The 26,050-nt window shown below is 39.8% G+C and overlaps 4 protein-coding genes across 5 annotated transcripts; 1 reads left to right on the forward strand and 3 right to left on the reverse strand.

The window, feature by feature from the left end:
* Positions 1-473: 473 nt before the first annotated feature.
* Positions 474-6,142, reverse strand: dusp28 (dual specificity phosphatase 28). 2 transcript variants are annotated; one of them, XM_039602078.1, is made up of 3 exons: positions 5,982-6,142; positions 4,443-4,862; positions 474-3,179 (listed from the first exon to the last, which is right to left on the reverse strand). In XM_039602078.1, the coding sequence occupies exons 2-3, from the start codon at positions 4,785-4,787 to the stop codon at positions 3,078-3,080; spliced, it is 447 nt and encodes a 148-aa protein (XP_039458012.1). In that variant the 5' UTR covers positions 4,788-4,862; positions 5,982-6,142; the 3' UTR covers positions 474-3,077. The 2 variants fall into 2 exon arrangements, with proteins under 2 accessions (XP_039458012.1, XP_031605523.1); XM_031749663.2 differs by lacking the exon at positions 474-3,179 and adding an exon at positions 4,190-4,347.
* Positions 6,143-8,198: 2,056 nt separating this feature from the next.
* Positions 8,199-9,788, forward strand: LOC116327955. Its single transcript, XM_031749659.2, has 2 exons — positions 8,199-8,433; positions 9,299-9,788. Exons 1-2 carry the CDS (start codon positions 8,262-8,264, stop codon positions 9,766-9,768), a joined length of 642 nt encoding a protein of 213 aa, XP_031605519.1. The 5' UTR covers positions 8,199-8,261; the 3' UTR covers positions 9,769-9,788.
* Positions 9,789-13,171: 3,383 nt separating this feature from the next.
* On the reverse strand, positions 13,172-18,564 carry LOC116327957 (zinc finger protein 239-like). The gene is made up of 2 exons (XM_031749662.2): positions 18,133-18,564; positions 13,172-15,388 (listed from the first exon to the last, which is right to left on the reverse strand). The coding sequence occupies exons 1-2, from the start codon at positions 18,260-18,262 to the stop codon at positions 14,370-14,372; spliced, it is 1,149 nt and encodes a 382-aa protein (XP_031605522.2). The 5' UTR covers positions 18,263-18,564; the 3' UTR covers positions 13,172-14,369.
* Positions 18,565-19,304: 740 nt separating this feature from the next.
* LOC120434272 (zinc finger protein OZF-like) lies at positions 19,305-25,147 on the reverse strand. The gene is made up of 2 exons (XM_039602069.1): positions 24,665-25,147; positions 19,305-22,911 (listed from the first exon to the last, which is right to left on the reverse strand). Exons 1-2 carry the CDS (start codon positions 24,816-24,818, stop codon positions 21,830-21,832), a joined length of 1,236 nt encoding a protein of 411 aa, XP_039458003.1. The 5' UTR covers positions 24,819-25,147; the 3' UTR covers positions 19,305-21,829.
* Positions 25,148-26,050: the final 903 nt, after the last annotated feature.

Consider the following 26,050-nt stretch of genomic DNA (forward strand, 5'->3'; position numbering starts at 1 on the left):
ACATTTTAACAAGGAGATGGACAGGGATGAGTTTTGGAGTCTGCTTCATTTGTGCCTTTTACATGCTTTTCTACACTTCTTGTAAACTCTCTCACCACATTCATGTAATTATTTTGATTTTGTTTTGTTTCAAATTTACAGAAAACATAAAGCATAATAAACTCAGTTATACAAGATTAATTTGTACAATGATTTCGAACATAAGCAGCTACAGATATTATGATAATGTTGTTGTCCTGACTTTTCATATTCATTTATTTTTATATTTATTTAATTTTTAACACAATAATTTATCTAGACTAACACTTGTGAGCATTAGTGTCTTTGGAGTATTTTTAATCAAATAATGAGGTTTGCAGTGTTGAAACAAACACACCTCAGGACAGGAATAAAACACAGTGAAACCTCTTAAGCCAACATTTCATATTGTAAACAATGACCACACAGCTGATTTTTGAATGATCAACATTTAACTTTATTTTTAATTGTTTACAGCAAACTGGTCTTAAAGAGACAGAACAGGGTTATTTCTTCAAGCTCCTCTTACAGTAAAACCTTTTAATTAACACAGAAATTTTATAATCATAGATTATAAAAGCAATAAAAACTGAGGTCACAGGTGGTTTAAATAATATCTGTGCAATTAAAATCATTGCTTTTAGATCCAAATGGCAGCACCACAACAAGGAGGACACACCTGAGATCAACAGTAAGACTCTGCAGACACCAAAGATTTTCACAAGGTTTTTTTGTTTTGTTTATTAAAAGATAATTATTAACCAGCATTAAAACTCACAGAACACATTTAACATCTAAAACTGCTGAATTTCACAGACTTTGTGAAATTGGGCTGAAAAATGATCCTAACAGGATATTTCCTCACATCTTTTACATCACGAGACATTTTATCTTTCAGGCTTAATAAGCTGCCAAAATGTTAAAAATTCAGACCGTTTCCCACATATGTACTTGAGTTTGTTTGTTTCTTTTCTACTACTTTAACCTGAGTATTTTATATGTTGTATATTTACAAAACTTTAAGACATTTGATGGAGCATTAAAAAACAGACTATTAATAATTCAGTGGCTCTTTAAGGCAAAACATTTTTGTTTGTTTGTGTTCTTTTGTTTTTATGCACAGTTTTAAGATTTTGTGCTATTTTACAGTAATAATTAATCTTCTTTCTTTGTTTCTTCTATTAGGGACAAAAGTCCACCACACACAGCGAGGTCTGTCTCCAATTTGATCTTTGGATATGTATCCAAATCTGTGCACAACTGTTTTTTTGTTTTTGTTTGTTTATTGAAAGATAAAATATCAGGAACATGTTGCTTTTCTGTTTGTGTCCAGGAAGAAAGTTTTCTCGAGTATCATTCAGAGGCTGATTCATAGAATATTTTAGTTCTATGAACTGTTACTTGATCTTAACAGTATTGTCAGTTTTATATAGTGATTTACCCAAAAAATCTTTCAAACTTCTCGCTTATAACAACCTTTGACTTTAGTATGACAACACAAAACATTTGAAGATTTCTGTTCTGGAAAATTAAAACTTTTCACATATTTAAATGAACAATTCCACAATCAGATCAATATTTTAACATTTTCACACTGTAATGATTTTTGATCTTAAAATAAACTGAATGTTTAAACAATACTGCAAACCTTTTATAAACCATTTTTTAAATTTTCAAAACTTTCAAGGAAAGATCCGTTAGTTTGAATCCAAATAGTTGGAGATTTTAAGACAATTAATCTCGGGTAAAGTTAGATTGGAGCCTCCTGGGAAATAATTCTTTGACAAATAATAAATGTAAAGGTTTGGTGAGAATTTCTTTCACAGGTTTTAACAGGAGAGGCTTAAGTAACTGGAAATGTCACCATATTACCGCAGCTTAACTGAAACTCATAGGGTAACATCATCCATGCTCTACAGTGAAACTGACCTGGGATCAGTGAGATAGCCTCCTAAGGTTACATCCTGTCAGAGTAAAATCCAGGTGAGTTCTCATTTAATCAGGTTCACAAGAGAGACGCTGATGAAGATCGAAATCTCACGTCACAATTTATTATCATCCCTCAGCTTCTTTGTGGATTTTTTTAAATGTTTCGGATCAAATTAAAGAGGAGCCTGACTCATCATGCGTTCACAGGTCTGCATTATTTTCGTTGTAAATGCTTCCCCCTGGAGGTAAAATGTGGAACTGCAGCCACGTGTGCTCAGACCTGAGCTGGACAAGAAAAGAAAGCTCAGTGTTTAGACAGAAATACAGACCATTCTTTTATAATTTTCTCATGATTAGTGAACCAATGGGAGGACGAGCATAGAAATAATCCTTTTTCATACTATTTTGTTGTCAATTGTGGTTTAAAGTATTTTATTTTCATTTAAAAAAGAAGGATTGGCCACAAAGTAATCGATAGTGAAACCAGTGGTCAGTTGCAACCTGATAGATCAGCCCTCATAACTGATAACTGGATAACTTGGACCCTCCGCTCTTTTTGATCTCTTCTTCTTCTATTTTCCACAAAATATTGTCCGGTCTCCTTGTTCTTTGTAACAAAGTAAAAGTCTATAAAAATAAAGTTATTGTGATTACGTACAATAAATGAGCCTCTTATTCTATAGATGAACATCATGTAGAGTGTATATTCAGTTTATCTTAGAGGTAATACAGTTCCACCTTCACTTCAGCTTAGTTCAAGTTTTATAGTTAATCTGCATTCTTGTGTTATTTGACCTAATTTCAAATTTCTTTCTTTTTTATTTCTATACTTTTTCTCATCAGCTCCACTTGTTCAGTTTTGTAATAAAAACTTTCCTTAAAGATTTTTTTTATCAGGTCACATTTTAGACACTCAGATATCTTCAGTATCCTAACATTAAAATAAGTTCAATACATATTTGTTGGTGCTTCTTTTTAAAAACAGGTCATAATCTAGAGGTTAATTCATTCATCTAAGCCTTAAATGAAGAGACGGCAGAGTAAAATCCTGCAGACGAGGAGGACGGAGGTGAAGAAGCTTTTCCGCTGCTTCAGTTTTCACATCAGGACTCTGAGGTTTGTAAGAAGGATCAGGACTTTCCTCGTCTCCGCTTCAGCTCCTCTTCGTATCTCTGCAGCTGAGACATGAAGCCGGGGTTCGGGTCGATCACGTGACGAGCCGTCTTCACTTTCTGGGAAAAGGAAAATGAACAGTGGCGAGCTCTGGGTGTTTCTAAGGCTGTATGGTTGCTCTGCATGATTTGTATTTCTGTACTTTACGATTTATTTTAATATTTTCTAAATATTTTTGCACTTCATAAATTTTTTCGTTGTTTTCTGCTCTTTGTTTTACGCACATATTGTTTTTACATTACCTGTCATAACGTTTGCAAAACTTCAGTCCTTCACTTCTGTCAAATCATAAAACTGATTTAATGTTTGAGAAACTGGAAAAATATTTTAGTGAACAATACTTGTTTTGTCTATAACATCTGACTTAAACTCTAAATCCAAATTAATAATAAAAAAGACATTATGATTAATAAATAGATAATGCATAAATTCAGTTTCTTCTCAACACAACTAAAGATTTTATGCTGTTTTTCTACAGTTTTTCTATTTTTTTTTCCAAATTTGTTTTTTATTTTTCTGTAAAAAAAAAAACAAAAAAGACATTACACAAAGATGTGTTTCTGTTCGTTGGAGTTAAACAGATAGTTAATGTTATGAATATAGGTAGGTAAATATATTTATTTGGAATAATTAAATAAAAGTAAATAAATAAATAAACATTTTTTCTTTTTAATTTGAGCCAAATCTGCAGCACAAAACAGCATCAGGAGTGTCAGCCTTCAGAGAATGGGATGATTTGTTGTATTTGTCCCTTCTGAGCATGAATATAGCCACGCTCAGTGTGCAGCTCATCTTTCAGTGTTGTGTTCAAGGACACTTTGGATAATAAAAGCTTCAGTGTCAAGTTGAGCTCAGTCCTCCACATTTTTGACCTTGGGCTTGGATTGGGCTGAGTCAACAGTGAGACTCAAAAATAGGATGATTGGTATTTTTAAAAGCAGAGGCCTCTGCAATATGATGCTTATTAAGTGATAAACAAAAATTGTATTGTGGATAACTCTGAAGGGACCAAAAATCCAGCACTTTTTCTGTGCAATGTGTTCACTTTATTACTCTTTCATTCCTCAGACCTTCATTAGAAGACTTGATCATTATTTATGGAACCTAATAGCTCCTCTAAGAGTGAACAAACTCAGCAGTTTGTTTAATGAAAGTCCAGTTTATTTTTCAATGAACAAAGTGTCACATTTATAATCTGCCTCACAGTCAGCAGGAGGAGTTCGGGGTCTGTGGAGGGTGGATAAAGTGCGACACTAACACCAGATGCCAAAGCTGTAACCTGTACAAAAAGTAAAGTAGAGCAGGGTGGGATAGATCCTCACCTGTAAGGCGTCTGTCAGGGACAGTTTGCGGTGCTTCATCAGGTAGGCGATGCAGATCGTGGCCGAGCGGCTGCGTCCGTTCTTACAGTAGACGACGCTGCGTCCGCCGCGGTTCGCCTCCTTCTGGATGGCGTCGGCACAGCGGTCAAAGTGGCTGTACAGGTCCTCGTTGGGGTCATCATAGACGGGTATCTGCAGCTTGTTGATGCTGCTGGAGGGAAACGGCTGCTGCTTGGACACGTTGATGCAGAGCGTCACCGCCTCCTGCTGGATGAGCTCGTCGCTGCAGGCTGAGCGGGCGTTACTGATGAACAGGGCGTTGGTGACTTTACACAGCTGCAACATCCTGGTTAGGCTGTGGAAGAACTGACCCTCGTGGGCTTCCTTACACTGTCACTGAGGCTCACAGGTAACTGGTGCCTGGAGAGAGAGCGGTATTGTGTCTGACAGTCTGTTTAACCCTGAGAAAATGATTAGTTAGTCTCTGACTCTGTCACAGAGTTCAAGGCTACACCCACATCCACCCTGACTTCCTCCTAAAAGTAAAACTGAAAGGAGTGACATTTTCATTCTTTACTTTTAGTTGTTATTTAAATGAATATCTTTTCTGCTTGCTGAAGTAGAAGTGTGAAGGAGCCTCGGGTAACTTCTGATGAGCATTTGTCAGCTTCTTCTTTTTTTTTTTTTAACTGTACAGTGTTTCACTTGCTACATACTGAGCTGAACGTTTTACAGATTTTTTTTAAAAAGAAAAAAACAACAAGTTCTCTTTACAAGTCTTGAATAATCTGGTCCTGTCATATCTTAAAACTCTATCATGTTATTCCATCAGTTAACGTTTGTCTTCCCTCTCCTACAGTTTCTTTTTTCTTATTCTTCTCCATGTGTTTCTCACAGAGGATTGTTTGATTACCTCTAATCTTATATTGTACACCGTCTGGTGTTACCATATAAAGCGCTTTGAGATGACTGCTGTTGTCAAGTAGTGGCATAAATAATAACAAATTTAATCTATTGATCAAAAATATATTTGCAAGATAAATCATGACCTTATTCACTGGCTCAGATATGAGATTTTTTTTGCTTTTCCTTGTCTGACATTTCTGTAAATAAAAGCTGGATAAAGTACACGTCAGGATATCAGCTCGCACTACAGGATGTCAGTATGGCTGTTTTACCTAACACACAATAAATTTTAATCACTTTGTTCAAATAAAATAAATGTAATCATTTAACCTAATGATGATTCACAAAGAAAATAATTCTTAGTTAAAGCATTTTACTTGGCATATGTCATCTCAATCATACAGGATCATTAAAATTATTAAAATAAGAAACACAAATAAGCGGTTTTTTCATGTTTTGTTTTCGGCTCCTGTTCTGTAATAATTAATAAGTAATGATATAATAATAAAGGTACAGACATTAAATATTCTCTGTGGCGCTGAGTGACAGAGATTTAAGATCTTCAGTTAACCTACAGAAACAGCAGTCAGTGAATGCCTCACACTCGCTGAACACAAGGACACCGTGACTCACGTGCGGCTGATCTTCACGCTCAGTTTGCGCTTTAAAGACGCGCCATGTTCGCTTCGTACTGACAGGAGAGCTCAGACGGATCCGGTGTGTTCAGGCCTCCTCATGATGACCCGGAGCTGTTCTGACCCGCACACCGACACAACACACAGAACAGCGCGCACACCACAACACTGCTATATTTACCGCTTCTGACAGCTGCTCTGCTCTGGGTCTTAAAGCTGCTCATATCCATGACTGTACTCTGAGAAAAAATACATAAATATTTGATTTTCATTTCATTTTATTATTATTATTGTTTTTAATTGTTTTTGGGACTGGGTTTGTGTGTATAAAAATTGAAACGATAACTTCAATTCAATTATAATTACAGATAAATTACATATAAAAGATAAACATCTGTATTGTATAAATATTACACGCGTTAATGCCATAAATAAATGTGTAATGAAATTCTTCTTCTGTAATTATTTTTTGTTTGAATTTGTACTTTTAAATTTATATAAATTTCTATCAGCCTTCATGCACTAGTACTTTGAGTTTAATTAATTAAAAAAAAAAAACTTAAAATGAATGAAACAATGACTTCATCTCATCATAGTTTTAATTATTTTTTAGCATCTTAATATACTACAATGCCAACAAAAAAATAAAAATAAATAATATTCAGTCAATTTCATCTGTTTATTTTAGTTATTTTTTCTTTATTGTTTGTTTTTGATGCCCTTTTCAGAAAATGATCCCACAAACATATTATGTGCATGAAAAGAGTCTGTAACCAAAATAAATACATTACGTGATGCGAGCAGGTAAAGTCATCGTCATTGTTCTTATTTTTTTGTTTGTTTGTTGTTTTTGTGTTTGAAAATTAACTATGTAATTAAAGAAATTAATGATTAAACTGTTATTGTTGTATATACACTTTAAGGACTTATAGGACTCTTATAGGTACCTGGGTGTTCACCTGAATAATAAACTGGACTGGAGCCACAACACTGATACTCTTTACAGGAAGGGTCAGAGCAGACTCTACCTGCTGAGGCGGCTGAGGTCATTTAGAGTACAGGGAGCGCTTTTAAAGACCTTCTATGACTCTGTGGTGGCATCTGTCATTTTTTACAGTGTTGTATGTTGGAGCAGCAGTTTATCAGCAGCTGAGAGGAAGAGGTTGGATAAACTCATCAGGAAGGCCAGCTCTGTTCTGGGATGCACCCTGGACCCAGTGCAGGTGGTGGGAGACAGAAGGACTCTGGCCAAAATAACATCTCTGATGGACAGAGTCTCCCACCCCATGCATAGAAATGTTGCTGAACTGCAGAGCTCCTTCAGTGAGAGACTGCTGCATCCTAGATGCATGAAGGAGGCGTTTCCATGAGGTCCTTCCTCCTGCAGCTGTCAGACTGTACAATCAGAACTGCTCCCAACAATCATAGATGTTTACATCAGCGCTGTAACTGCAATAAGTTAATCAACCGATTCGCACTACAACCTGGTTTGCCTCTTACTTGTAGTTATTTTTATTTAGTTTAATAACTGTACAGTACTCTGTATATAGTAACCATTGTCCTTAATGTAAATATTTAAGAAAAATTGTGTATGTTTCTGTTCTGTGTCCTGTGTACTGTTTGTTTGTATATGTGTCTTTTTGGCTGCTGTTACAACCAAATTTCCCCTTGTGGGACAATTAAAGGATTATTCTATTCTATTCTATTCTATTCTAAGAAGAGAGCCGGCAGAGTGGAGTGGGTGGATGATTTGTGACTGAAGGAATGCATCAAGACTGAAGGAGAAGGTTTACACGATGGTAGTGAGAGCTGCTGTGATGGCTGCTCAGGTGACAAGACACGTGACACATACATGATAAGCTGTAAATCTTATAAATGTTACAGGGATGATTTTTAGTAATTCTTTAAAAGACAAGTGATATCATGACACTGTGACAGCGACATCAAACACTGTGAACACGCTGTCAGATTATGGTATAAGACCATTCCAATATTGTACAGTGAAAATTGAAATGATGGCAGCCTACGATTACTTACTTTAAATAACTGTACTAATATAAAAAAATACAAAACAATTATTATTATTATTATTATTATTATTATTATTATTATTATTATGTAACAAAGATAGTTTGGCGGTAATTCACCGAGAGCGGAACTTGAAAAAACGTCTCAGCTTCATTCAGGAACTTTAATGGTGCAGCACCAGCGGAAGCAGATTCCAGAAGAATCCGGAACAGTAGAAGGACTGATGCTGATCGTTTAATCGAAAGTAAAAATGTCCACAGTGGAGTTTCTGATAAACTTTGTCAACGAGCGGCTGTCTGCCGCCGTGGATGAAATTTTCACGGTGTTTGAAAACACGATCGTCAAATACGAGCAGGACATCGAGCGGCAGCGCAGGTTGCTGGAGAGCTTCTGGAAGCCGGAGATCAAGCTCCACAGGATCGGTAGGCTAACCGGGATGAATGAGAGTGAGCCTGCGGGAGCTCTGAGCTCTTTATGTAAGCCTCGCAGACCAAAGTAACAACAACAATAATAATAATAATATGAGAAGTGTGGAGTTAAAAGCAGAAACCTCAAGCTTTTAGAAAGATCAGACTGAGGTCGGAGCAGCAGAGACACCGACGGCTCAGCATGCCCACAGGGAGGTAACGTGGCTGCGGCTGGTTAGAGGTAGCGGGCTCCTCGTGTTCTGTACACGGTTAGAAATCCCCGTAACTCAGAGCCTGCCACAGCTTCTAATGCCAGACTTGTAGTTATGATACAGCACAGCTGAGTGATGTCGCTCAGCAGCTCACCTGCTAATCAGAAGGTTGGGGGTTCCCTCCGAGTGACGGATACCGAACCCGAGCTGCTCCCGAGTGTGACTGTTGGATAGGCACAGTCCGTGTGTGTGTGTGTGTGTGTGAGAGAGAGAGAGAGAGAATGGGTGAATGAGACATGTTGTAGAGTAGAAAAGTGCCATTAGCACTTTTGTATTTTTTTGTGTGTTTGGCTTGTGAAATTGGATCAGAAGGAAACTAGTACCTGCGCTCAGCTGCGAAGCAGCTTACAGCTGATCTGTACTTGTACTCTGTGTACTGTATTAAATCTACTCTGTAGGTACGTTATAACCACATCTCTCTGAAGGGGGGTGGAAAAATGACCTGGCATTTTATTTGCTTCTGTTGGCTGGCACAGCTTATATGAAACACCTGAGACGCGACCACAAGGTCTCAAACATCAACACAGAAGTTTAAATCACCTGTTAGGTCAGGATTGTACTCTGTGGTTATTTATGCACTGTTACTTACATTAATCTTGTCCCTGCAGACCACCCACAGCTCCACATCACTGCAGCAGAGAAGGTTCCTCCTAAAAAGCGTCTCTGTAACCAGGAGAGGAACTGCAGCCTGAACCCGGAGGAACCAGGGCCTCCTCATGTTAAACAGAAACATAAGAAACTGTTGTCCAGTCAGGAAGAACCAAAGCGTCCACAGATTAAAGAACAGCACAAACTCAGGAGAGAGGGAGTGCAGTCGGCACTGAAGCATCACACCGAGAGCTTTATGGTGACTCCTGTTTATGAGGAATGTAGGGAACAGGAACCAAACGACAGCCAGATCCTCTTTCACAACTCCCCAAACTGGAGTCCGGTAGGAAGGAAGCATGTGAGGTCAGGATCGGCCGCAAACATGGACGTGAAACAAAGAAAGAAGCGCAGAAGAAAGAAAAGTGACAGAAACTGTGTAGAAAACTCTCACACATCCAAGAGTCAGCATAAAAAAGTCTGTAAAATGTGAAGTGGGAAAAAAAAAAAAAACTTTATGAAAAAGTCCCAAATGCTGAAGCTCCACAGGATCCGCACACGTGAAGCTGCAGACCTGTGACACATAGTTGTAGGTTGTAAATTGTCACTCCACACGAGAAGTTGTGCACAAATACAAAACCTGCTGGAAAACATGGCGACCTGACAGCGTGAAACAAGCGTTTGGAAACCCACAGAGTGGGCTTAGCTGCATGCTGGGAAAGCCTCAGAGCGTCCACATTAGAAGCCACAGAGGCTGTGCTTTCTCAGGCCTGCGAGAAACGATTTAAACACATGAACGTGAGCTGCCTTTACCCCGTCACACCTGTGGGGAAGGATTTATCATTACATGGAATAAAAAAGGCACAAAATATCTCTGGGGCAAAATATGTTTTGAGGTCAGTCACAAGCATTTCATAAGTTTCAAAGATTTTTATTTGCAAATAAACTGCTGAACAAGTTGATGTTTACGGTGTCGACGCGGGCTGGATCTCAGCTTCTGGGTCAATCCTGATTGTTGCTGATCCACTCCGGCTTGATCACAGCTCCAGGATCAGTTTGTCAGCTTCTGCTCTCCCACCTGCTTTTTAAGGTTTGACCAAACTAACTGTCAGTACGATGACAATCTGAACGTTTTTCAGCATATCGTTATACAAGATGTAACTGATAACCAAGTCGCTCGAAGGAGAATCAAATGAACATTTTGGATCTGTGGTCAGGAAACTCACAGGATTTTAGCATCAGCACTGTAAACAGTCTTTGCATACATTTGATTTATTTGGCAATAAAACTCTTTTAAACTTGTGGTTCTCAACTGCATCATAAAATCGCATAAAACAGCAAATTTGTGCCAGTACAAAAAACTTTTGAAAGGTCTGTAAATGCAGATTAACAGAGCGTGCTGTGAGGTCGTCTTTGAGTTTCTTTGAGGTCCTGGAGGAAAAGCTTACACGTTTGCACCACGTGTGGAGTTCCTGATGTCAAAATTAGAAACAGATTGTAAATATTCCATTCTTTTTGTTTTGTTTTAATAAATGAGGTGAATTAAAGACAGAAGTTCTAAATTCTAAATAATGAGTTTGTTATTGAGTAACCGTGCATGTCCTTTGAGCTGTTTTTGTTTATTTTATTAATCATGTAAAAATGCATTCGTTGTATATAGATTGATGCTGCTGATGTTTTGAAGACGCTTCATCATCTTTTCACTGTTCAGGTTTTTTAAAGTGACGCTCGAGTTCTGGACGTTTTCTTTAATAAATGATTCACAAACTAACAGTCGGCTCTCTGGGATCCTTCATCGCACTCGTGAGTTCTTACATCATGACGTCTCCTGCTGTTTCAGCACTAAACCTACACGTTTAGAGGTTTTGCTGTGCCCTCCATGTGAGAAACAGCTCATCGTTCGTTGGGCGCTCAGCAGCTTTATTCTTGTGAAGCTCAGGTGGATGTGTTGTTTCTACTAATAGACAGCAGGGGGCGCCTCCTCACATGCAAAAGGAAGCAAGAAAATGAACCTGCTCTTCTCTCGACCTCTGACCTCAGTAAATAATTTCCTGATGAGTTTGTCACTTAGTAGTTTCAGCTTACACACACACAGGTGTTCACAGTGGGTTTGTTTCATAAAGCTGTGGATGAGGTCCATTTGAGCTGTCAGGGGATTCCTGTAAATCTTTCATTTACAGTTCTGACTGTGTGGAGCTCATCTTACATGGTGACACACTGGGTTAGCTGTTATCTGCCTGTCTGCTCCGCTCCTCTACTCGCCTGCCTCAGGTGTCCTGTAGGTCTCCTCTCTCCTGCTCTGCTCATAAAAAGGACGTAACAATATCACAGTGAAATCTAACAAATCTGTGGTGAGTCCTCCTGGAGGTGCTGGAGTTTCTTCCTTTGGAAATTTTGCATCACATTTTTAAGAGTCACTTTTCAACCTTCTTAATTACGTCATGGTTGAACTTCTTGGATTGTGATGTGTTGAGTCTATAAGTTATTCTGTATTACCCTCAATAAAATAACTGTTCATATGTAAAGTCATTACTGTGAGTGAACAGATAAATAGACACCATTAGACGTATGCCTGCGCCACCTGTGGGGCACGATTCTATCGAATTTACTTAATGAAACATCACCAAAGAACCCACACAGGTGTGAAACTGTGCTCCTGTGAATGCTGTGGGAAGGGTTTCAGTCAGAATAGTGATTTAACAGTTCACATGTCTATCCACGGGGGAACGGGGAAGCTTCCCGGTGTGAAGCCGTGGAAGTTTGGACCACATGAGCAGCAACACAGGCAGGACGCCACAGAGCTGAAACATCAAATCACAGATGATGGAGAAATCATCTGTGATTGAAGTGTCCATCACCCAGAGTCAGAGCGCTGTTAGAGGAGTTATGAATGCACCATCCCAGTGTTTGGACTGGATATTAGTCTGATGACAGAAACTGGGTCAAGTGTCCTGACAACAGCTCAGTTTGTGGGCTGATCTAGTTTTTTCAGCTCTGAGCTGTTCAGTGTTTCACATGGCGAGTGCAAAGAAATAAAGTCCTGTTTTCATTTATTGTTTTACTTACCTTAAACATAAAAGAATGATTCACTTTCTTCCTCACAGTGACGAATAAATCATTTCATAGGTGCTGATGTCAATACTGGAAAAAAAGTTTAGTCTTCATGTTTTACAAAATATCTAAAATACATTTAAACATCATCCTGTTAACTTTTCTACTATTTAAAATGTCAGCAGCTCAAATTCTTGGTATAAAAATGAGACGTGACAACAAAATGAACCAGGAACTGAGACGGTCGCTTATTGAAAAAGAAATCGGCACCTTTTTGTAGATTCATGCAACCTGTTTGATAAAGATAAGGAACTGGTGACATCTTTGCTGCCTTACAATACATAAGATTCATGAAATAAGGTGTGTGTGTGTGTGTGTGTGTGTGTGTGTGTGTGTGACTCAACCCACAACAGTTGGCTGTTATAATTATATTTATGCTCACTATTAAATGTCTTTTTGGTCACAGAGACCTTTCATATTTGGATGGATGGACATTTGACTTGTTTTTTATATTTTACAGCCCATCCCAACTTTTAGGAATTGGTTTTAGTTTTATGACTCATGATTTTCACTTACATTGACTCTTTTTGATCCACTTCTTCTGGCAGCAGAAAACCTTCGCACCAGTCAGACTTCATGTTTCTGTCATTAAAAACATTTACAGTCATGTCAGGGTAATAAAAGAGCTGTAAGGATGTTTTCATATTTGTTTAATGCTGGTTTAAAATGCAGGCTGATGCTAATAATACACAGTATCTTTCATTCTTTTTATTACTTTCAAATGTAATTTTGGGCTTTGACCAGCAGGGGGAACTAGACTAGACCCTGATAAAACGGAAACAGGCTGACTAGAATGTGCAAACTTTAATCAGGTGCTTCAGATGGAAACAATGTAAAACCAACCAACATCATTTATATTTCATATAAAAATCTGGAAAATTTCACACTTGACTCATAATCAGATGCTTTTTCTGTACAATAGCTTTAGTACATTTAAATAAATCATGCCACACTCGTACTTTGAATATTTTCAGAGTTACAGGCCCTCTAAGTACACAGAGGTGGGGTGAAACGTGGTCCTTATCAGTTCACCGTGTTCTTCCAGCAGGTTCAGGAGAGAGAAACATTAACAGAGGTTTTTCCTGAAAACTTCAAGACTTTAAGCGAAAGTCCTTAATTTCAGATGAAACATTAACACCTCACACATTTAACAAGCTCTTCTTCGTTTTGATTTCCTTCACGACTGTTGTGTAGCTTCAGTTACCTTTGCAACAAAGTTATACAATTACAACTATTATGATACCAGGTGATACTTAAGTATAAATTACTGTTAGGTGAATGAACCTGAGTAACTGGTGCTAAAAGAATGATTGTTATCCAACGTCTACATCTAATATTGCCTCGGCAGCATGTCCCAATCACAAAGACTGCACACAGGAACAAGCTGAGACAACGTGCTCTGTACAGACACAAAACAACTTCAAACAGGAGCGATGTAACACAGAATACTGTGGAGTGAAAATCATTCAAACTTCGTATTTGCCTGCAGAAAACAAACTGACAACATTTCAAATGTTGTTCAGGCCTCAGAGTACAACTCACTGAATCCATGACATCATCATACTCCCTTACAAACATCCACATGTTTCAATAAGACCCATTCAATAAAAACTGAAATGCACTTATTACAGATTCACCACGTCTACTGGACAATCTGACAAAGATTGATTGTGCACTCCGACACACTGATCCAGGCCCAGGCAGCTTCATCGAACACAGCCTGCTATGCATTTCTGAAAAACCACTTAAAGGCTCAAAGCTCTACTTAACGACTTCTGCTTCCCAGACGCATTTTCCACTCAGACATTACAGGCCTGACTTTCCTCCTGAGAGTCTGTGGGCTGTTAAACTACCACTCTGAGTGAAACTCTTCCCACACGTCTGGCAGGACTTCTCCTTCTCTTGCATGTTTATATTCTCATGTGTGCAGACACGTTACGACGATCGATGAAGCTTTTCCCACACTTTGTAAGAGTACGGTCTCTATCTATTGTGAATCCTCATGTGGACGTTCAAACCGCCGCTTTGAGTGAAACATTTGCCACATATTGTACAAGAGTAGTCCTTCTGGCCTGTGTGGATCTTCATGTGTCGCAGCAAATGGCCACTCTGCCTGAAGCTGTTTCCACACAGTTTACAGGAATACGGTTTCTCTCCCGTGTGGATCGCCGTGTGCCGTTTGAACGCTGAAGCGTCAGAGAACCTTCTCCCACAGCTCTTACAGATGTGCGGTTTGTCACCCGTGTGGATTCTGCTGTGGACGGTCAAATCACTACTCTGACAGAAGGTTTTCCCACATACTTTGCAGGAATACGGCTTCTCCCCCGAGTGAATTAACGCATGCCGTTTGAGAGCCGATGACTGAGAAAAGCTTTTCCCACAGGCGTTACAAAGGTAGGGCTTCTCGCCTGTGTGGATTCTCGTGTGAATCAACATTTTATCTCGAGCTCGGAAACCTCTCCCGCATGTTTCACAAGAAAACGGCTTCTCCTCTGCAACGCCATTTTGGTGATACTTCATTAAATAAAGCTGATAGAACTCTTTCTCGCAGGTGCTGCAAGCGTACGGCTTCTCTGAGGTTCTGTGGTGGTTCCCGTCATCCTGAAAGTCTTTCCCACAAACGTCACATTTACTGACAGAGTCTAAACTGCTGTCACTGTTTCTGTGATGGCTCTGCTTTGGTTTCAGCTCTGCATTTCTAGTTGATCCTGAGGCTACATCAAAGCTTTCTTTGTTCAAGCTCTCAGTTTCAGGAGAGCTGGGTGAGAGGAGCTGGTCACAGTTTGATTCTGACTCGCTGAGGTCACTGCCCTCATAAGCAGGAGTCACCATAAAAGTATCGATCTCCTCCTTTAGTAGGAGCTGCTCTCCCTCCTGACTGATGAAGAGTTCTTCCTCTTCCTCTTTGATTTGTGGAGGTTCTGGATCCTCCTGGTCCAGACTGGAGTTACTCTCCTGGTCACAGAACTCCTCTTCCTCATTCTGACTGACATGCGGAAGATCTGAGGGGACAAAGGGGGACATGAAAAGTTACTAGTGTGACGATTACGTTCTGGGGAATGTAACCACTTTTTTTTTTTTTTTTTTTTTTTAAACCAGCAGGGACAGTGTTTTTACCTTTGAGAGCTTTGAAATGTGTTGCTGCTCTTAATTTTAGAGCTGCCACGATTAGTCGACTAGTCACGATTACGTCGACTATCAAAATCGTCGACGACTGATTTAATAGTCGACGCGTCGTTTGAAGCTTTGTAAGATCACAAAAGACGCAGGAATAAGTAGTAGGATTTAAAAGTGTAATAACGGACTGAAACAGAAGATGGCAGCAGTGCATGTAAAGGATGCCAGCTGCCGTTAAACCCCGAAGAAGAAGAAGCTGTGTCCCAGAATTCATAGTGCGGCCCAGCGCAGTTGTCAACAATGGCGGCAGCTAGTTAGTTTTAATATTACTCTTATTATTCTTTCTGGGTCACAAAATAAACGTTTAACATATTTTCAAGCTGTAAGTTTTACGTCCAATCGATGCATGATCTGATTAGTCGACTAATCGCAAAAATAATCGGTGACTAGTCGACTATCAAAATAATCGTTTGTGGCAGCCCTACTTAATTTGAATATTTCTTTTTGGTCCTACTTGCTTCCTCACAAGGATTTGCCCTTTGCACAGCCTGCAGTACGAGTAAGATTGTTGTTAATAACTTACCTGGTTGAATAAGGGTTACCCTGACTCACTGCAACAACTTTTAGTATAAATTGGCATTACATGAAAGTACTTCATGTCCCCATTTTAAGTTCAGTTGGTCTCTCTTCTATACAAAACAGATGTTTAGGATGTGAAGTCATAGCGGTTATTTTATTCACATCCTGTCTTGTTTTGGTTTTAAACAAGTTTTAAACACAGAAATTTACAAGAAATCATGATGTGCTTTTAGTTTAAACAAATGATTTGTGTCGACAGACTTCAGGCCAAACATGCACCAAGTGGGACCACACCTGCTAATCTTTAAACTCAGGAGTTTACAGTCCCGCTACCACAGGTGTGGAAATATCAAGCACCTAGCCAAGCAGCCCTCAAACCAAACATTTATTACAGAATGTTTGGTTTGAAAGAGCTCACTGAATTTGAGCGTGGTGTTGTAAGAGGATGCCATCATTGCAACACGTCAGTTTGTGAAGTTTCAAACTTCCTGGTTATTCAACAATCAACAATCAGATTACAAAACACATAAGTCACCGATACTATTGACTCAGTAACTGCAGAGCTTCAAACCCATTTCTTTATGTTTAGGTAGGAAATAGAAGCTGGGTACTGTGATTAGTAGAAAGATGTGCAAACATATGTGGAAATAAAGTAAATAAGGCAGAAACAGAGTTTGCACAACACACGACTAAAGCAAAGAGTCTGCACTGCATTAAATCAGAGTGTAATAAAAAATAAATTAATGCAGCATCTAATGATAATAGTAAAGTACGTAAGTATAAAGTAGCTCTTTGGAGGGGCTCTTTTTTTGCAACACTAACTAAACCTTGTGCTATATTAATGTAATAATAAAATAATATCAATAAATGAGAATATAATCAAATTTGAACTAAAGTTAACTGTAATAAATGTGCTCTGCTTAAATCACTCAAGTAGAAAATGAGCAGAGAAAAAGAAGGATAACTTTCTATTGCCTACATAGTAGAGGATGACTTTGCCAGGAAAATGAGTCCAGTTGGAGGTTAAAGTGGATTCAGCAGGTGGTGAAACCCTAAAATCGGTTGTAGTGGCTCAGCGCAGGGAAAAAGTCACCACCGCTGTTGAGAGCTCCAGTAGAATTTCTTTGTATACAGGCTGTGATCAGCTGATCTGAGGTTTACTAGGTTTTGTGGATTTACACAACTGAATTTAACAATCTGTAAGCAGATGTTTCATGAGTTGTCCTGTTCCATCCTTTACCCCGTCATGCTGTTGGAATAACTGCAGCAAGGTTTAGAATCAGCTTACTGAAATTCACATGACCTTCCCAAAAACAGACGCCATCTGGATGAGAGCAAATTCACTCATCCATTCTCTGCTGCTCATCTGTATATACCTTTCAGCACTGATGGACTCTTTCCAGATGTGGATTCTGACAGTTTAACAGGCACTGATGCACCTCCATACCATCAGAGAGGCAGGCTTTTGAACTGGACACTGATGGTCATTCTCATCTTTAGTCTAGAGGACGATTGTGTCCAAATCAAATTACGATTCGTCCAATACATTTTTCATGCTCCTGCAGCCCATTTTAAATGAGCTTTGGCAGCATTTCTGGATCACGGTACAGCAAACTGTTCACAGACGTGATTTTTGGACGTGTTCCTGAGACCATGCTGTGATTTCCATGACAGCATCATTTCTGACCTGCTGCCAATTAAGATAATTAGATACAAAATGTTCCTCCATCTGTTTCTTCTTAGTACCACCTCCATTTTCCAGCCTTATGTTTCTCCCTTCCCAACTTTTCTTTGAGCTGCCAACAAATTAAAAAATTATTTTGTCTTAAAATTGTCCATTTCTCAGTTTAAAGATTTGATGTGTTCTCTGTGAATAAATTATGGGTTTATGGGATTTGTAGACTATTGCATTCTGGTTTTATTTACATTTTTCACAGCGGCCAGCTGTTTGGGATTTGGGTTGTATGTAATTTGGCGTTTTTCTCTCTTTGTGAAATACCTGCAGCTCTCTGCTAGCTCTAAAACCCTGCAACATGTCATCGTTTCTTACCGATTCTGTGTAACTTTATCTCAGGCTTCCAGCTGATGTCCAGCAGCTCCTCCTGACAGCGGACGAAGGTGCGCTCCACATCCGTCTGACAGAGTTCGTGAGCCGGAGGGAAACGCTGAGCTGAGGACATCCTGCCTCCATCAGCTAACGCTGCTAGCGCCTGCGCCGCTGCTGTTTACGACCCGAGTGTCACACTGTCGAGTTCCGGCAGAAGACAAGGGAGTGAACTGTAGTTCCGCCCGTGCGCGTGTTCTATTGGAGCGCCACGCTGACCGCCCACTTTTTAAAAGGATTCGGCCGTGGAAGTACATTTCATATTGCAGAAAATCAGAGAAGTTTAAGATTTAGAAAGAGCCAACCAGCTGCGACCATAAGAAAACATTTAATTAAAAATAATAAATACATAAAGGAAAGGAGAAACATCTGTGATCGTTCAACAGTGAACTACTCGTCCCATAATACACTGCACATTATTGTGCTGATGTTCCTAGTTTATAGAAAATTAGATTTAAGAGCCTGCAGGTCTAACAAGACTCCTGTGTGATACTATGCAAAGTTTGTTTCAGTATTGAAGATGCACTGACTGTGCAATATTCATTTATTTCTACACTGTTCCTAGATAACCTAAATGTGCTACTTAATCTCATCTTTAATCTTCTACCTTTTTAAGTTTATAATGTTACCTTTTGTACCAGTGACAGAGTTGCACTATATTTTGTTTGTATAGAATAACATAATATGCGAGCATATTGTTGTGGTGGTTAGCACTGGTGCCTCACAAACTAACCACCACACTCCTGCACCTGGCCAGGTTCTTCCTGTGTTTGTGTGGTTTCTCCCCAGCTTCCTCCCACACTCCAAAGACGTGGGGTTAGGTTAATTTAGGTTAACTGATTTTAAATTGCCCATAGGTGTGAATTTGAGTGCTAATGGTTGTCTGTCTCTCCGCAACCCTGAAAAGGATAAATGATAACAGTAATAGAATTACAACAATGCCATTCTGTTGTAGTGATTTCAGCCTCATGTCAACACTAATGATGGTGAGTCATCTCCTGGAACTCTTCACTCTGTCATCTTAAAAGTTTTCCACTCTCAGACTTTATTGAAACATCCAGATTGATCACCTGGGTACACTTTCCCATCTGGCAAGAAACAGTCCACCAGCAGCCAAATAAAGTTTCTGCATGTTTATTTTTTAAATATAAAAGTTTGCTGTTATATCAAATATGATGCAACACATGAATTTATTTTTTATGATGCTTTGGAAAAACAAACAAACACCTAAAACACAGCCTGTTCCTCGGCTCGGATCTCTCTGATGTTACTGTACAATAAACCTTTATTTTAAACTTAGATAAAAATAAATCACCACAATGCATAATGGATTTTTACAAGATGGACAGGATTACATAGAACTTCAAATTAATGACATTTTTCAAAATAGTTCTGAGAAAAAAAAAGGATTACATTGATATTCAAGGTTATATTTGTCAGATTAACCCAAGCAAAACTCAAGCACAGAAGTTAAACCTCATAGTTAGCAGACGTCTTCATTCGTTTGCCATTCTGTCAGTCATCAAGGAAGTTCACTATTTGAATTCACTCACTTTGTTCGGCCTGACACAGATTTACACTGTGTTTGTTGTGTCTCACACAGTGTGACAACAATCATCATCACTGTTAAAGTCTGAAGGCACTTGGAGTCTGGAAGCTCTGCTGTGAATCCTGCACACTCAGAAATATTTGATGAAAGGGATTTTTTTGAAAACGTAACTAAAGAGACGTAACTGCTCTGACCCGACGGAATGACTCACAAGTTATTCCAGAAGATTATCGACCCCGCTGAGAAACTCGGCCCGCGGTTTAGTGTTGGCTAACCGTACTAACAGGATGGTCGTGATTTTTTTAAGATCCAAAGTCATTAAATTTTAAAGAACTGAAGTGTTTATGTGGCTATTTTTAGTCTTAAACTACGCACCTGATAGGATGTAATACACTGTTACTGGCAGACTGCTGTTTGCTGATCAACAGCAGACCCAGCTGCCACCAGGTCCCAGGTGTCAGACCGGTAAAGTATGTGTGGAGCTGTGAGATGAGATGCTGCTGTAAAACCAGGAGAGACAGACAAAGCCACAGACGACTAACTCAGACACCTCTGTGTGAAGCTGATTAAAATAAATAAAAATGAGGTGCAGTGCAAACCGCTCAGGAACAGCCAGGACATCGCAAGTCTGTCATTAACTGCTCAGTTACTGGAGAGAAGTCTGTGTGGGAAAGGCTTCTGCTTGAAATCCAAATACTGACCGACTGAGTACAAAGTGTAGCTGCATTAGTCAGATAAACAGATTAGATAGCTGGGCAGCACAGTGGTACAGTGGTTAGCCTGGTCACCTCACAGAGAGAAGGTTTTGGGTTCAAACCATCATAAACAGTCTCATTTCTTCTTGTCTCAAAGACAAGAAGCACAGCACAACACAGAAGAGCTGAGTGTAACAAAAGGCCTTCATGGGGGTAAAAACAGCAAAATTATAAATGTTATTAACTGTTTATATTATTACCGGGACATACACAAGGTCTAATTTCAATACTGGATGTTAATGTTTCAAATACTGTCGAGCAGCTTTAATCTCTGATATTACTATCCACTATAAAACACTGAACAGTGTGCTGAGGAGGGGCTGATAGTAACCGTTCAGTCGACATGATGCAAGAATACAATTAATCAAGCCACAACTGGCTGACTTCAACACGGCAAATGTGACATAAAGTCACATCACATGCTGCATAATGTGCTGCTTCCAGAAGCAGGAAATGCAGAAGAAGGAGGAGGATAATGAATAAAGTGCAGATGTGCTCCCAGAGAGCAGCTGTTGGACCCTCACTGAGGGCTGTCTGAAGCTCCGCCCACACACGAGAGCATTGATTATTCAAGGCTAACGTGTGTTTTTACCTGGAGACACAAAACATTGTACCACAAAAGTAAAAGTCTGAGAGGAGTTTGTCTCACAGCTGCACTTCATTAACACAAATGAGCCAGATGTTGAGTGATTAAAAAAAGCAGCATGGAGACATGACATCACAGCTAACCAAAACATAACAAGCAGCTCGTTTAGGACTGATTCTGCATCCCTGTGCCGAACACATGATAGCGGAGCATAAGGACAAGTTATTCCAAGTGTTTTGTTTTTGCATTTTCTCTTCTATGAGGATATTGAAATACTTTATATTTTTCATCCTTCTGACATAATCAGATTAATTATCTGGTATTAAAATATTAAAAACATGAGCCAACAAAAGTCTGGCATGTTAAAGTTGTTCATTCGACTTCCTGAAAGTCAAAAATATAGAAACTAAGCTAGTCTTTGACATTCTGCAGTAAAACAGATGGAACTGATGCCATGACTGAAATAATAAAGTGTTTATAAGGAGTCACTACTGCCTGCTTAAATAAAGGTTACACAGACTTGTTGCACCATCTTGTGGTAGAAAGTGGTATTGCATGAAAGTACATCCCAGCCTTATTGTGCTCTAGTTGATATCTCTTCAACACAACACACAGATGTTGTGAACACAAAGTCACAGCAGTTTTTATGCACTTTAAATTACCATGAGCATATTCATAAGATTTTTTTCCACAAAGTTGTTTCAGGACCCTGACGTCTCACCTGTATGGGTTCCCGTAGCGACCAGATTGTTATCACTCCCCCTTGGTGCCTTTCCCACATTTTTTGCAAGCGTGCGACGTCTCCGCTGCGTGCGTTCCCATGTGGTTCTTTAGCGTTGCGGCGTATTTAAATCGTTCCCCACAGGTGTTGCAGTGGTAAGGCTTCTCACCTGTGTGCGTTCTCATGTGAACAGTTAAATTGCTACTTCGACTGAAACTTTTGCCACACGTTTCACAGGAGTACCATTTTTCACCTGTGTGCGTTCTCATGTGAACCGTCAGATTCCCGCTCTGAGTGAAACTTTTCCCGCAGATTTTACAGGAATAGGGTTTCTCACCTGTGTGGATTGCGGCATGTTTTTTAAATGCAGATAAGTTGGTGAATCTTTTCCCACAGGTGTTGCAAGCGTACGGCTTCTCACCTGTGTGGGTTCTCATGTGAACCAACAGAGTCGCACTGTGCCTGAAACATTTCCCGCACGTTTCGCAGGAATACGGCTTCTCGCCTGTGTGGATGGATGTATGCCTTTTAAGTGCCGATAGGTCAGTGAATCTTTTCCCACAGGTGATGCACAGGTGTGATTTCTCACCTGTATGATTTCTTTCGTGATATTTCATGAAATAAATCTGATAGAATCTTTTTCCACAAGTGCTGCAGGCGTACGGCTTCTCGCCTGTGTGGATTCTGTAATGTTTCTTCATTTGGAAATTATACTTGAAGGTTTTTCCACAAACATCACATTTTACAGACTTTTTCCCCGCATCAGGTTTATGCTGACTCTGTGATGTGACAGCTTTCGTGGTGCTTCTGGTTCGCTGATGTAGCTCCGCTGGCTGTGGCTCTGCATTTGTCGTAGATCCAGAGTCCACGTACTTGTGCTGAGGTTCACCGAGGTCACTTTCATCATAAGTAAGAGTCACCATAATTGTCTCGCTCTCCTCCTTCAGGATAAGCTGCTCTCCCTCCTGACCGGTGTAGAACTCCTCCTGTTCCTCTTTAATCTGTACTGGTTCTGGTTTCTCCTGGTCCACACTGGTGGCCTCTTTCTGCTTACAGAGCTCCTGGGCGATGGAAACCTTCTCCTCCTCTTTGCAGTCATCTTGCTGTGAAAGGTCTGCAGAGACAAAGAGGGAGAAAGAATTAGTTCATACAGTGATACGACTAGGTTTGTGCTGATGGACGATGACGTCTGGGACTGATGAGGGTCAAAGTGATTGATGATACCTCAACAACTAGCAAGATTTTTATGCAACTGCTCATTACGAAAATATCATGTTTATTCTGATATTCATAATAAATTAAATCTGCCTTGGCTTCATGTCGCTCCTCCACATGTAACCATGTCTGAGCATGTTTGGGGACAAGTTCACACCCAGACCTCTGCTCAAGTTAAGTTGTGTGTGGAGTGGCAGGTGACGATCCATCATCATCAAATGAGAGATAACAGGAAGATATTTTTGACAGCTGGACCTTTTTTTGTTGTTGTTTTCTTTCTGAGCATCATGTGACCACATTTACTTACCTCTTTAACTCTGAAAAACCTAAAATCTGAAAATCTACCCGTCTGATTGTGGCCACTCACATCGAGGTTCTGGTCCCTGATGTCACTGAGTTCTACAGTTGCAGAAACACAGACAGACAGCTGCAGAGTCAATGGCCAAGTGCTCATTCCTGTTACACGTCTTTGAAGAAGAACTTCCTGTGGATGTCCCTGCCTGCAGCAAGTATGCAGCTGATGCGCCGTAAGGTTAATTCTCCACAGATGAGTTTGCACGGTGATGAAAAACAGGCATAAAAAAAACAACCGAGCATTTTCTTCATTCACTCATTTTATCCCAGATGTCTCCACAAACTAAAGTTTTCTTTTGTTTCGAGAACAAATGAGAGGTTTGTGTTATTGTAGTTTAGTGACTGGGAGTCACAAGTCTCTGTGCTGATCTTCCTTCATCCACGCAGGGTTTTAAAGCCTTACACTCGTGTAATAGATGCATCTCAGAGAGAGCAGGGTCGTGACACTTTGTGAGGTGGTTTAAAGCAGGCTGTTCATTGTTGAATCTGTTGGAAAGCCTGTAAGTTTTGTCCAGTGTTAATTAATTACCAAGGATTACCTCTTGTAGTGTTTTAAATGTTTGAAAACTGTGTGTGTGGGAGTGCAGTGACAGCATCAGCCATAAAGGGCCTTTTTATGTTAGAACAGAAACTGTTACCCAGCAGTACTTTTATTTTTTCTGTACTTTACTTCCTCTAAAATAATAAATTGAAATTTGTGTTACTTGTATCATAAAATGAAGGACTTGTCAATAACTGCTCTTAAACATGTTAAGGGAATATTTTGGTTTCATGTGTCTGAAAGAAAAACATTGTAATCAAATTTTTACATATCCAATGATATCAGTAATAATCGTGTTCTGGTGAGTACTCTGTAGTACTGACTGAGTGTCAGATTAGGTGACAGTAATCTCTCCACTTTCAGTCAAATCTGTTTGTCCAGAACCGAGCAGCAGATCTTTGAAACTGTCTGGTTAGTTACACATGAGCAGTTACTGGTTTTTGGTATTTCCAATAAAACCAGAGTGAACTCATACTGGAATGATTCAGCACGGTCTCTGGTATTTTCCTGCGGCTGCTGGCTGGTTTTTACGTGTGCACGGAACCAGAAATGTCAGATTTAAAATATATTTTCATTTTAATTTGAAGAAACTAGTCAAAGTCACCACATTCCCGCTTCAGCGGTTCCTTTGTCAGCGGCTCCTCCGCGCTCTCCGCCCCGGGCTGGACTCACTCTGCGGCGGCTAAGCTAACAGCGTCCGCCCGGCCTGAGAGCGCACCACTGGTCCCTCTCCTCCCAGGCCTGCTGCCCCACGTACCTGCAGAGTCTGCAGTCCAGCTCAGGGCCCCGTGCTGTTGGTGGAGCTGCTCTTCGTACTGCAGGACGGTTTTCTCAAACTCCCTGAAGATTTCCTCCGCTGCGGCGCTCAGACGCTCCTTCACGAACAGCCTCAGATGCTGAAGAGCGGACATGGTTCCCCCAGCAGCTCGACCGAGCCTCAGCGATACGAAACACCGTCACCCTCCAGCTCCCAGCTTTAGACGTCCACACAGCGGTGAAGTTAAGCTACTCTCAGTCCACTTCCGCCGGAAGCTGCTTTTCCTCTAAAAAAATAAAACGCTTTCTACGAAGGCTTAATGCATTCAATGGTGAAGAAATACAAATTAAAATTATAAACATTTATAACAATCTTTTTATGAAAGTGCTTTTGTCTTCATCTTCTTTTTCACAGCAGTGGATCCTCGCTCCTTCTCACCCTATCCTTGGCATCCTCCTGTGAGGTCCTCCTTTCCTCCTGCCTGTCAGCTCCACCTCCTAACTTCATCTCCAAATTGCTCCACCTGAGCTCCACCCCTCTGATATATTAATTCCTGACACCAGGTATTTAAACTCCTTCACTGCCTCTGCTCCTCGGATCTTTAAAATAACACAATGTTTCTCAAGGATCAGGATATAAACCAATCACTCAAGAGACAAGGACACCATTATCTGCCAATATTTCGGTCCTAAATCAAAATAAAGTTGTATTCACCTTAGTGAGGGCTCATTATTGCTTATTAAAATCCCCAGAGGCTCTTTGGAATTTTAAGATATGTTATTAATTTGGGGGGGGGACACAATTCTTTTCTATCAAGTGAACAGATCACTTCTGTCTTGTGAAATCAGGAAACTTAAAAAAGAAAACAAAAAAGTGCTTGAAAATAATTTCTCTATAGTGACTTTAATGACCACAGGCCTACAGTATGTGGTGCAGGCACTGAAGCTTAACTGTCTGGTTAGAGTTTTATTTTACTGAGAGGTAGAAGAAAGCAGCAGTCACACATCCTGTGGGTGGTTTATGAAGTTGTGTTTGTCCTGTGGACCAAACCACTGAGAACTACATGAGGGGAATTTATGTTTCTGAACTAAAAATGTATTTTTCCTCTCTATAATTAAACCAACAGCTTTCACTGCATGTACAGTGATGCACTGAGGAGGACGCCTTCTTATCCCTCTTTAATTTCCACGATTTAATGACAGTTGCATTATTACATGCACATTATAGATTACAGATGTTCTATAAAAGCCTTCACATGTGGAGCTTTTGGAACTAAACAACTTTAATTTATTCAGATCTAGAAATACTTTCACTCTTTGTACATTTTCCTTCCTGTTAGTGTCTCCTCAGCAGTGGACTGGAGATGATGTCACTGTTAACACTTTC

The sequence above is a fragment of the Oreochromis aureus genome, linkage group 18 (genome assembly GCF_013358895.1).
Source record: "Oreochromis aureus strain Israel breed Guangdong linkage group 18, ZZ_aureus, whole genome shotgun sequence".
NCBI classification, from domain to species: domain Eukaryota; kingdom Metazoa; phylum Chordata; class Actinopteri; order Cichliformes; family Cichlidae; genus Oreochromis; species Oreochromis aureus.